Source organism: Sorex fumeus, unplaced genomic scaffold (assembly GCF_029834395.1).
Source record: "Sorex fumeus unplaced genomic scaffold, SorFum_2.1 ptg000063l, whole genome shotgun sequence".
Taxonomy (NCBI): domain Eukaryota; kingdom Metazoa; phylum Chordata; class Mammalia; order Eulipotyphla; family Soricidae; genus Sorex; species Sorex fumeus.
Genome location: NW_026606120.1, coordinates 79346632 through 79359881, shown reverse-complemented (window position 1 = coordinate 79359881; position 13250 = coordinate 79346632). Strand labels below are relative to the sequence as shown.

General features: G+C 47.1%; 1 protein-coding gene across 4 annotated transcripts in view; it reads left to right on the top strand.

The window, feature by feature from the left end:
- The first annotated feature begins 9286 nt into the window (after window positions 1–9286).
- The window catches only part of CDC27 (cell division cycle 27), a 61319-nt gene continuing 57355 nt past the window's right edge, over window positions 9287–13250 (top strand). For 2 of the 4 annotated variants that reach the window (XM_056127172.1, XM_056127171.1), the window contains exon 1: window positions 9287–9538. In XM_056127172.1, the coding sequence (XP_055983147.1) occupies window positions 9512–9538 (27 nt within the window). In that variant the 5' untranslated portion in view covers window positions 9287–9511. The remainder of the gene's footprint in view (window positions 9539–13250) is intronic. The other 2 variants (XM_056127170.1, XM_056127169.1) reach the window with 1 other exon arrangement.

The window sequence follows — 13250 nt, the reverse complement described above, 5'->3', positions numbered from 1 at the left end:
GCCAAGGGGGAGCAGGTGGAGGGAGAGCACCCTTTCCCCCCTGGGGTGGCCCGGTGACAGTAACCTACTGCAGGTCTGGATGCATTTCTGCCAAAAGTCTCTGGGTTTTGAGATTTGTTTCTGAGTCTCTGGGATCATGGCCATTAAGCAGCTTGATCAGGAGCCAGAGAGGCCGTTCATGGGCGGTGACCCGGGGTCGCTGGGCTGGGGAGGAAAGGGCCGGCTCCAACCCCATCCCGCAAGGCCCTGCGTGTCTCGTCACTGTGGGCCCAAACCTGACTGTCCAGTGGCCTCTGGAGAATGGCGGCCACTGGGCTGCCAGGGGGAACAGGCCAAGGCACAAAACCTATTCCCACCTGGGATGGCCCAGTGCCTATAACCTACTGCAGGGACTGGACACATTTCTGCCAAAAGCCTTTGGGTTTTCAGATTTGTTTCTGAGTCTCTGGGATCATGGCCATTAAGCAGTTCAATCAGGAACCAGAGAGGCCATACCTTCAATTATATAGCTGAACCAGAGGTGGTTTGTGGGTGTGTCTCCCACATACCTAACTTTTGGCCGTTTACTTTCTTGGTAAACTCTGCCCCAAGTTTTTGGGGTCTGGCCAAAAGCACAGCAGCAATTTTGGGGTATCTGGAAGTTTGAAGGCACCATCAAGCTGCTGATGCACTCGCCTCACAGGTACAGATTGACCTGCTGATGGAACCATACCCCCAAAACATTTTTTTTTAATTTGGGGGCCACTCTCAGTGGTGCTGGGGAATCATGTAGTCCTAGGGATCAGATTTAAGCTTCCCATATGCACAGCCTGCTCTCCAGTCCTTTGAGCCATTTGGCCCTCTAAATTTATATTATTTAAATGAATTGTTCTTATTTTTAGGCCACATCTGGCAGTACTCAGGGCTTATTTCTGGCTCAGGGATCACTCCTAGCAGGCTCAGGAGAACATATAGAGGGTTGGGGACAGAACCCAAATTGGCTATTTGCAAGGCAAGTGCCCTATACACTGTACTAAGGCTGTGGCTCTAAGTTCATTTTTAATATAAAAACCCTCCAGCAGTGCTGAGGTCTAGGGCCATTTGGCTTAGTGGTGCTGTTCCAGGGGTTACCTGGGCCACAGCCAAGTGTTTAAGGCAGGGGATGGGGAAGAACATATGCAGGACCAAGGTCTCTCCAGGGATGGAACTCAGGGCCTTGAACATGTAGTCATGTGTTCCACTCATTTAAGTCATATCCCTAACTGCTTTAATGCCTTTTTTTATTTGTGAAGGCACTCTGGTAGGCATTAGAGTCATTACAGGGAGCAAATATAGTTAAAACTACCACACATACCAGTGAGAAAAGATGCCGTAAGAGCAAATAAAAGAATATAGATGATAATTTAGACTAGGTAGCACTTGTAGCACTGTCCTCCCGTGGTTCATCGATTTGCTCGAGTGGGCACCAGTAACATCTCCATTGTGAGACTTCTTGTTACTGTTTTTGGCATATCTAATATGCCACGGGTAGCTTGCCAGACTCTGCCAGGTGGGCGAGATACTCTCTGTAGCTTGCTGGGCTCTCAGAGAGGGAGGGAGAAATCCAACCTAGGTCAGCCATGTGCAAGGCAAACGCCCTACCTGCTGTACTATCACTCCAGCCCAATTTAGATTAGGCAGGATGGGAAATAGTTTAAGGATGTATTATTAAGGTTGATACCTGAAAGATGAGTATGATTTCAATATTAAAAGAATAAGGGTGACTGAGGATGTAGTCTTAGTGTTGAGGTACATCTTAGGTATTTAAATGTCTTTGGTTCAATCACCATGCCCCTCAAAAGATTTTTTTTAAAAAAAAAGTAAGGCAAAAAAGATTTAGAAAGAAGTAAAAGAACTTTCACTTTAATGATTCAGTTTAATTTTTAAGCATTTACTAAATATGTAATGTTCTTCAAAGAATAATATCTGAAAATAGAATACTTGGTCTTTCCTTAGGGAAAGACATAGAATAAGCAATTGTATTTGTCTTCTAAAAAATTCCACAGACTAAGTGACTTATATAACAGAAATTTGTTTTCTCACAGTCTGGAGGCTTGAAGTCCATGATCAAGGTGCTAGCAAATTTGGTTTCTAGAAAGAGTTATTTTCTTGGCCGGCAACTGGCTGCTTTCCTGCCACGTCCTCAGGTGACCTTTCTCTGGTGCTTACATACAGGGGAGGGTGGTAGGGAAAGAGTGAGTTGTTATGTCTCTTCTTATAAGGACACTAATCTTATTGAATCAGGCCCCACCTTGCTGACATTCCATACCAGTAATCCTTTCCTTAGAGCCATATTCCTCATCTCATCCTGTCTATTCCCCTGTCACAATTAATTTCTCGTGTGTGTGTGTGTGTGAGTATACATATATATGTTGCATGTTAAAAATGTTTAATTCACATATGTTTAATTGACAGGGCACCAGACATGAACATAAGAGTCATGATCACAACCATCCTGTTATTCGTTGATTGCCTCGAGCAGGCCCCAGTAATGTCTCCTTCGTCCTAGCCCTGAGATTTTTTTAAAAAGTGCCATATTCAAGGCTCTTTCAGAGTTAGGAGAATGAGACCCATCATTGTTATTGGTATTTTGCATATTGGGTACGCCACGGGGAGTTTGCCAGACTCTGTCGCGTGGGCAGGTTACATTCGGTAGCCTGCCTATTTGTCCAAAGCAGGAATGAGATAATAAGATGTTGCATGGCTGCAAATGCGGCCGCGCACGCTTCCGAGAGCTGGGTTTTATAGTCTCTGGGTCTTGGCCGTTGATGGGATTACACGGCGCCAGGGGGCCAGTTGGTGGGTGTGACCCCTGCCTACTGGAATTTGGAGGATCTGGGTGGAGGATGCTCAGCCCTGATCCGAGCAGGCTTGGAGATCTCAGCCCCAGGTCCCGCATGCCTTTGTTCCTCTGCCGGTACCTTCATGCGTGTGGAGAGTGGTCTCAGCATGGTGGTGGCTGGTTCTGGAGGTCTTTGGCTGCCGGGGCCCTGGTCAGGGTGGGGAGGGAAACTCAACCCGTTTCCTCCAAGGGGCCCTGGTGAGGACAGCCAGGCACGGGGGCAGGAGACTCTGTGCTGTTCTCTTCCGGGAGCTGGGTTTTATAGTCTCTGGGTCTTGGCCATTGATGGGATTAAACGGGCGCCAGGGGGCCAGTTGGTGGGTGTGATCCCTGCCTACTGGAATTTGGAGGATCTGGGTGGAGGATGCTCAGCCCCGACCTGCATGCCTTTGTTCCTCTGCTGGTACCAAAGCCGAAGAACATAAGAGTGTACAGGAGAAAAGTTTTTCCCTCCACTGCACCATCAAAATGGAACTTCTTAATCTAATCTCTTGCCTCAGAGACTTTGCATGTAATTTTTCTCTACTCTTCACCTAGATATCTGTCCTCCTCCAAATACACTTCAGATCATTTCTTATTACTGGATACAGATATAGTTTGGCTCTTCCTACTATTGTTCTGTTGGTATACTTGTCATTGCTCTTACCACCCTTACTGTAATGACTTGCTTTAGTTACTTTCTATGTATTGTGGAGGTTAGAGGAGAGCAGCTCTGTGTACATTGTTCTAGGATGTATTCTCCACATACCATACTAACCTGAATAATCTAGATGAACAGACACCAGAGATAATCACCAAACATCCTAACCCTGTTTTACTAGCCCACCTGCCTTATACTCACCCAAACCCACTGTTTAAGGAGATACTTCCCAATCTGCAGTCCCTTACTTTCAATTTTGACTACTGGAGGACAAAATCTGAGACCCTGAATCCCTGTAAAAATAATTAGTGATGCTCAAAAATGTTAGCATTTGGACATATAACATGTTGGAAAATGGCAATCAATTGGTACATAAGTGACAAGATAAAGAAAAAAAGAATTGAACTTTCAGAGTGATAAATTATGGTAAGGTAAACCTCTGTGAGAAACTACTAGAGAATAAGGGTTATTCTAGTAATGTTCATTTATGCAAACCCAACTCATTGCCAACTCTGTCTCCAGTGACAATGGTTGTTTGTCTTCAGTAGTACTGGAAAGGAAAGAGGAAACATCTTCATAAATTGAAATTTATATTCTGCTTTTAGGTACGTGGAGAAGGGCAAAGATTTCTCTTTATTTGTTCTTCTTAACTGCTTTCAGCTCAGAATAATCCTTTCATCAAAAGAACATATTCTACCTGCTTTGCTGGAAGAAAGAGTGTAAGAGGATGATAGGTCAGACAAGACTGAACAAAAAGGCAGGGGCCATAAGTTAGAGGATTTGTAAGGCATGTTAAGGTTTGGGAGTATATCCTGAGAGCAATGGGGAATCCTGAGTTGTATAGCTTAGATGGGGGAGATCCTGACATGATCAGATTTATTTTGGGAGGTAAGTCTAGCGGAAGGAAAAAACATAAAGGTATTTTAAGAAATAAAATTTGAAGAGCATTCTTAGAGGTTTGGGTAAAGAGAGGGTTTTTTTTTTTTGGTTTGTTTTGGGTCACACCCAGCGATGCAGAGATGTTACTCCTGGCTCATGCACTTAGGACTTACTCCTGGCGGTGCTCAGGGGATCATATGGGATGCTGGGAATCGAACCTGGGTCAGTCGTGTGCAAGGCAAACACCCTACCCGCTGGGCTATCACTCCAGCTCCAAGAGAGGGACTTTTGGTTTGAGTAATGAAGATGATGATGAAGCCTTAAACTGGAACAGAAAAAGTTTCTGGTGTAAGCAATGAGGAATGTCATTCTGAACAAAGTATCTGTGAGATATCTAAATAAAGACATCCCACTGACAACTAGGTATTTGCTTCTGGAATTCTAAGAAGCAGTCTAGCTCGGGATGCAGATTTTGGCACAATTGTAGATTTTTATCTATAAAATGAAAAAGTGTAATACTAGTTAGGACTTGGCACCTAACCATCAGGTCAGGGTACTTAGGTTCAAGTATCACTAGGAGTAGCCTCTAGACTAGAGACTACTGAGACTTCCACACCACAGAGAAAACTAAACAAAACAGGAGCACTGGAGAAGAGAAGTTTGCCTAGGCAAGTGTATAGAATGCGGAGAAAGCCTAGAACAGATTCTAATGTTAGGACTACCAAGAAAATAATTTTTTGAATTTTAAAAGAGACTAGATCCAGGTTCAATCTCTGGCATCCCACATGGGCCTGAGACCACCAGGAGTGATCCCTAAATGCACAGCCAGGAGTAAATCCTGAGCTCCTCCAGGATTTATAACTCACAAAAGAGGTCAGAAAGATATGGGGTTAGGGTGCTTACCTTGCACACAGCTGACCTGGGTTGTACCCCCACACCACATGGTACCCCAAGCACTGGGTACAAACCTGGAATCTTTTGACACTGTAGCCAAGAATCAGCAGAAGGGACCACCATATCTAAGCACTACTTAAGAGAGCCCCACACCCCTCCATCCCACCAAAAAGAAAAAAAATCACAGTAAAAAAAATCTCAGGAGAATGTATCATCAGAAAAAAACAAAGCAAGGGAATAAAATGATTTAACCAAGAAAAAAAGCAGAGCTTAAGGATGTCTCAGCACATGTCTTATATGTGTGGGGTTCTGGGGCTTGATGAGAGAGAAAGAAACTGAAGGAATTCAGCTACTGACTTTTTCAAGGGGACCTGTCCAGCACCTTGAATAATTCTCTAAACTGGTGTCCTCAAAGCTGATTGAACATGAAATAGACCAAGGAACAAGCAAAGGAGCAAGATAATGGACCATGGTTTTAAAAAATGTTTGTTGGAATCCAACTCCACTCATCAGCTAAACATGTGGATTATGGATAGCAATAGGCTTCCCAAGTGGTTACTGCCCTGAGAATTTAAGTAGGTCAATCAGGAACAGAAAAGAATCTTCTAAAAGACTCATCAAATCAAGATTTTAAATAATATGGCCTTACAGTGGGGTTGGACAGATCAGGAAATAAATATCCAACCTGCTGCTGCTTATAAGAGACACACCTGAACATTCATAATAAACACAAGCTCTGACTAAAAGGTTGGAAAACAGTCATACAAGCAAATAAGTGGCAAAGCGGAGGGGTGGGGAGGGGGAGATGGGCAGGGAAAGCACAGATAGCCATACTTTTATCAGATCAAAAGGCCTTTAAATAAGATATAGGGATGGACATTACTGATTGAGGGATCTATATATCCAAAGTACTGGAATATATAAAAAATTTCAGAGTATTGAAATTTTATTAGCACAAATGCACCAAATGAAAGGGCAGCAAAGTTTATAAAGCAACTACTAACAGACCTGAGGAGGTACATCAACAGCACAATAGTGGAGACTAACAGCCCACTCTCATTGAACAGATCAACCAGACAGAAAATCAGTAAGGAAATAAAAATCTTTAAAAGAGGAAATGGAATTCATATAAATATATAAGGCTCTCCATACATCCCAAAACTAAATATTCATTCTTGAACAGTACTGCCAGAAGTAATTCCTAGTGCTGAGTCAGGAATAACCCCTAAGCATCGCCAGGTATGATCCAAAAAAAAAAAAAAAAAACTGATCCAAAAAGAGACAATTAAAAATTAATATCCCTGATGAACATAGATGCAAAGATCCTCCATAAAAATCTTAGCAAACCAAATTCTAAAATATCTATCAAAAGGATAATACATAACGGTCAGGTGAAATTCATTTCAGAGATACAAGAATGATTCAATATGCACAAATCAATTAATGCAAGAACAAACAACAAAATTATTTTTCTAAACAAAGGAAAAATACAAGTATATGATAGTATCAATAATTGATGAACAGAAATCTTATTTTTTAGGGATATCTGGTTGTGATCAAGAGTTACTCCTAGTTATTGCTTAGAGTTGCTCCTGGCAGTGCTCAGGGGAGCACTATGTGGTATCAGGGACTGGACCCAGATCTCATGCATGCTCCGGCCCTTTGAGCTATCTCTGCAGCTGCAGAGGAAGCTTTTGACATGTTTTAACACCCATTTATGATAAAAACTCAACAAAGTAGAAATATAAGGAACTTACATCAATATAGTAAAGGCCATACACAACACACCCATAGCTAACACCATACTCAAGTAAAAATTGAAAGTCTTTCCATTAAGATGGGGCATGAGGCAGGAATGTCTACTTTCACCACTATTATTCAACATAGTATTGGAAGTCCTAGTCATGGCATCCTGTCAAGAAAAATAAATCAGGGGCTGTAGAGATGGCACAAGAACTAAGGAAGGCCCTTGCCTTGCATGCAGTGACCCAAGCTGGATCACAGGCACTGCATATGGTCCCTTGAACCCTGCCAAGAGTGAGCCCTGAGCCCTGCTTGAATGTAGCCCAAAACCAAAATAATATAAAATCAAATTAAAGGCATTCGAACGGGAACAGAAGTTAAAACTATCACTATTAGCAGGTGATGTAATAATATATATAGAAGACTCTAACGACTCCATTGAAAAACTTCTAGAAATAATAAACCAGCACTGTGAAGTAGGCTACAAAAATAACACAAAAATCTGTTGCATTTCTATATACATTGAACTAGAAGAGAAAGAAATTTTACAAGCATTTACTATTATGTTCCAAACATCAAGAACCTAAAACTCAACAAAGAATGTGAAACACTGACAACTCTAAGTCAGAATTAAAAGAAATTGAAGAGTATGCAAGGAAAAGAAAACCTATCCTTCATTCTTGGATTAGAAAAGGTAACTTTGTTTAAATGACCATAGGGCAGGAGATGGTGCAGAGGACAGGGCATTTGCCTCACAAGCTACATTCCCCCAGCAGCCCATGTGGTCCCCTGGGCCAGACAGGAGTGATCCCAGAGCACAGAGCCAGGAGTAAACCCCGAGCACTACCAGGGGTGCCTCAAAAACAAAACAAACAAAATATGACCACACTATCCAAATCTTAGATAAATTTAGTGCAATTCCAGTGGAAATTCCAGTGGCGTTTCTTCATGGACATAGAACAAACACTTGCTAAAACGTGTCTGAAGCCACGAAACTCCCTGAATAGCCAAAGCACTACTGTGGGGGTTTGGGGAGGAGAGGTGAGGCATAAAGTGCCCCCCCTTTATCCAAAGCTATAAAGGGACGCTGCCCCAACAGAATGCGGGGGGGGGGAATAGCAGCCCCCCACTTCATCAGCTCCCAGACACAGCACCGAGGGCCCAGTTAAAAACAGCACCGAGGAGATGGGAGCACTGAGGGGAACACGGGAAGTCTTCAACAAATGCTCTTTTTTTAAAAATTTTTTTTTTTGGCTTTTTGGGTCACACCTGGCGATGCACAGGGGTTACTCCTGGCTCTTCACTCAGGAATTATCCCTGGCGGTGCTCAGGGGACCATATGGGATGCTGGGAATCGAACCCGGGCTGGCCGCGTGCAAGGCAAACGCCCTACCCACTGTGCTATTGCTCCAGCCCCTCAACAAATGCTCTTGGGGCCACACGGGGGTGGGGGTGGGGGTGAGAATGCCTGGAAGAGGGAGAGAGAAAGGAGAAAAGAGGGCGCGAGGAAGAGAGGGATGGAGCGAAGACCCCTTGGCTCTCCCCATCTCTCCCTCTGCTCTTCTCCTCCACTCCTTCCTCCCCCCTTCAATCCCCCTCAGCCTCCAAGTCCAGCTCGTCCCTCCGCTCTCCACCAGGCAACGACGGGGTCCGAGGCGCCGCCCAGGCGCGCCGCAGTCACTCCACACACGCCAGCCGCAGGCGACCCCCCGCGTGTGGTTCCGTCCCCGCCGCACGGTCCCTGCACCCGCGTCGCACGCCCCCGTCCAAGGGCACGTCCCGAGGCTCGCGCCACACCGGATCTTTTCACTCTCCTCCCCGGGGGCGCCCCACCCGGGACCTCGTCGCCCGGCTTTACCCCTCATCTTGACCGACTGGAGGGCAGGGACCACCCCCTGGGTTTTCACAAAGGTCCTTCCCCCTCTGAACCGTGACGAGGCACTTCCGAGCGCACGAACGACCTGAGCTCAAGAGACAAATTCTTCTCGACGGTTCTAAGGCAGCCCCGACTCCGGGGGGCTTCGCCCTTGGCCTCGACTAATTAAGCCCGAGAGGCTGGGGTGGGGGCGGGGGGGGCTGCTCCGTCACCGACGGACGCGGGGCTGCGTAACGCTCGCCGCGAGACAGGCGGGCAGGCGACGGGGCGGGGCGTGCGCGGGCGAAGGCGGGGCCCCCGCGAAGAGGAAGCGACGCGCGCCCGCACGCTCGGCAGTCTCCGGTCGCCCTCGACGATTTCCGGTCTCGGGCTCCGCCTCCACCGAGCCGCCTCGTGTCTTTCCGGCCGCGCTCGGGTTTTTCCGTCCGACTCCCGCGCGGCGCGCTCCCCCAGGCTTCGGGCATTTCCGAGTCCCGTTCGGGAGTCTTCGGCCATCGCTCGGCCTCCCCCATCCCCCGGTAACGGTCGCTGGTGAGTTTAAATGAGCCGGGGCTGGCCGGGCCGAAGCCGCTACGGGGGGGGCCTGAGGCACTGCAGAAAGTGGGCCTGAGCCTCCAGGATGACGGTGCTGCAGGAACCCGTGCAGGTAACGCTCGCTGCCGGCTCCGAGGCGCGGCTCGCGGCGCCGCTCGGGAAGCTGCGGGACGGCCACTCCGCGGCCTGCTGCGGCCTAGGCCCGGCCGCTTCTCCCGCCTGCCCCGGGCCGGCCCGGGCCTCGCGTCTCGGCGGCCCCGACGCCCCGCCCGCGTCCCGAGCAGTGCGGCCTCCGCCCGCGGTCCCTCCTGCCCCGGGTGGGCGCGGGGTCGGGCGGCTAAATCGCGCCTTTGCGCGCCGAGCCCGCGTCCGGCCCGCCCCTCCGGCCAGCTCCGGGCCGGCGCCGGAGGTTTGGGGTGCTGGGGCGGCGGGGTGGGGGGCGCCCCGGACGAGGGGCCGGAGCCGAAGGGGGCGTCGCGGAGCCTCCCGGGAGCCTGGGGGAGCGGCGGGGCGGCGCCGCCGCGGGTGTGCGGGGCGCGGGGCTGGGTTGGTTTCTCGCGGGACGTGCGGGCTGGAGGGAGGCTGGGTTCGGCATTTCAAGACGAATTTCCCTGTGAGCGCCCCCACCCCCAACCCCCGGACCCCCACCCCGGGTCGCCGGCCGAGTCCCTGCTCGGACCCTTGGGTCCGAGAGGCCCGGCCCTGCGGGGCGAGCCCCGGGGAAAGGCCGGCAGCGGGGCCGCCGCAGCGCCGGGGCTGGGGCTCGCGGGGGGCCGAGTGCGCGTCCCAGGGGGGATGAAGGAGACCCCTCGGGGCCGGGCAGCCGCGCCGAGCCTGCGGGTCCTTCCGTCCTTCGGGGCTGGCCCGCGTTCCGCCCCTCCCGGGGTCGTGGACGCGGCCTCGGGAAGTCGCCCTGGGTCCCCTGCTGTCATCGGGATCGGGGCTTGGATGCGGCCGGCCGCGGCAGCCGGTGGACGTTCCCGCATCGCTGCCCCCTCCGCGCGCCTCTGATTTTATTTTGTTTTATTTTTTTACCCCCTTTGCAGGGGACGGGGCGCGTCACTGCTCCAGGGTCGGCTTCTCTGGCTCCTTCTAGCCTCAGAGCGGCTGTCAGCGTTTGAATGAATGCGCCATGGGGTTCCATCTTGCGGGCTGCACCCGAGCCCACAGCCCTTGCCTGCCGGCTCCCTCCCTGGCCCCCAGTCCAAGAGACCCTTCTGAGGGTTGCTTTGCTTTGCTTTGCTTTGCTTTTTTTTATTTCGGAACTCGCAGGAAGTTGGAACTTGTGAAATGGAAGGGCAGATCACACAGGTTGTTTGATTTCTGTTTCAGATTCTTGTAAATTTCCTCCCCCCCCCCCCTTGACGATACATTTGCCTTCCTTCGCCCCAGACGACTTCTAACAGGAAAAAGATATGAGACTCGTTTCATTGATACCATGTAACTACTTTTTAATAATTATTCCGACTTGTTTAAAATAAAAGCATGGAAAAGGGAAAAAAAGGCACCTTATTCCTAGCAAACTCTTTTCTCCTTAAAATACTCTTTAATAATAATTTTAGGCATTTCAAGGCTTTTTAAAAATTGTTCCCCCTCCTCCCCCCACACACACACACCTCCCTGCTTCTGTTCTACCTTTGTGACAAAAAGTTTTAAGCTATGGCTAAGTGAGAGTTTTGATTGTAATGAGAAACTGTTCAAGAAGGAATCCGGAGCCAGGTGGAAGAGTAAGTCACTAAGATGTAAATACCAAGTGAAATGGGACAGTGCATAAAAAAGTAAAGATGAAAATAGAACAGATCATAAGATACTGTTTTTTTTTAATTTATGTTGAATTATTTAATCTATTTGGACAGAAATGAGAAAGTCAGAAAGTTTTTTTTTTCCTTGGTATTCTTCAGTGTTCATGGCATTACTAGGCACGGGAAGTCATTGAGAGGAAATAGGAGCAACCATGTTGTCACTATTATTATTATTATTATCATCATCATCATTATTTCGGTTTTGGAACCACAGTGATGCTCAGGGGGCTATGTAATGCTGGCAGTGGACCCCTGGGCCTCTTGCATGCAGAGCATGGGCTCCTGCCCTTTGAAGTATCTCCCCACCTCTTGAGCATTTTGGTGTGAATAACCAGTTTTTTCATGCTGCTAAGTATGAGCAACTCTTCCAACTGTCTTTCATCAAAAAGTATTCATTTATATTTGTCTTAACAACAAAATAAAACCAAGACTCTGCTTTTATGAAGCAGAAGTTTTATCAGTTCATTTTAATGTGATTGATAGAGACACACTAGCTTAAAATATTTTAGTCAATGCTATTTGGGGTAGTTGTAAAATCCTGATGAAATTTATATTTGTCTTAACAAAATAAAACCAAGACTCTGCTTTCATGAAGCAGAAGTTCTATCAGTTCATTTTAATGTGATTGATACAAACTAGCTTAAAATATTTTAGTCAGTGCTATTTGGGGCACTTGTAAAATCCTGATGAAATTAGGGGCTAGAGAGATAATACAGTGGGTAAGGCACTTGCCTTGTACGCAGCTGACCCGGGTTCAATTCCTTGCACCCCAATGGTCCCAGAGCCCCACCAGGAGTGATTCCTGAGCTCAGAGACAGAAGTAAGCCCTGAGCATCACCAGGTGTGGCATTAAAACAAAACAAAACAAAAAATTCTGATGAAATTAGTTTTAAGGGTCAGAGGGAGAATATAGGATAATATAGATAAGGTACTTGCTCACCTTGCAGTGCAGTCAACCCTGGTTCAGTGACTGGCAAGAACTGCCTGGGGGTCTCTCCTGAACACAAAGCCAGACATAGGCACTAGACACCACATGGTGTGAGCCCGCAAACCAAAAAATATATATATTATGTATATATAATATATATTTACAAGCAAGGGTATTTTTATTGATATATCATATATCACAGAGGGTAGGACTTTATTAGAAGTGCTGAAATTGAAAATAAGCCTGTAAAAATTGCCTTATGAAGCAGAATAGTAAGTAGGTTCTGTACATAATACTTTAGAGATTATTAAATAGTTAATACATACTTTGTCTAGGATAAGATGTACAGGGGTAGTATGGATTCAAAGACTTTCTGGGACTAGGCATATAGTTCATGTGAGGTCCTGGGTTCCGATTCTGCCTCCGTACTCAGGAATTACCCCTGGTGGTGCTCGGGGGAACAGATGAAATGTTAGGGATAAAACTCAAGTAGGCTGCTTTTGCAAACAAGTACCCTACCTGCTGCACTGTCTCTTCAGTCCCCCAAACAACTTTTTTTGATCCAAATAATTTTGAATTAAGATAACTTAGAATTCAGGAAAGTCTTGTTAGATACCTCCTTCCCCCTCCAAATATGAAGAGACATTTTGATTTTGAAGGTAATATTTGAATTATTTCAGTTAAATTGTTCTGTGCAATGATAGAAAGAAATTAAAGTCTAAATATATTTTGTGACTTTAAAAACATGTAGCACTGTTCTCCCGTTCATCGATTTGCTCAAGTGGGCACCAGTAACATCTCACAACAAATTGTGAGACTTCTTGTTACTGTGTTTGGCGTATCAAATATGCCATGGGTAGCTTGTCAGGCTCTGCTGTGTGGGCGAGATACTCTCGGTAGCTTGCCAGGCTCTCTGGGCTCTCCGAGAGGGGCGGAGGGATAGAACCCGGGTCCGCTGTGTGCAAGGCGAACGCCCTACCCGGTGTACTATTGCTCCAGCCTATAACAGTATGTAAATTGATAAATCAGTATTGAACTATTTGGTCTTTATTTTAAAACTTACGTATTTGACCTAGGAGTTCAATTGGTAGGAC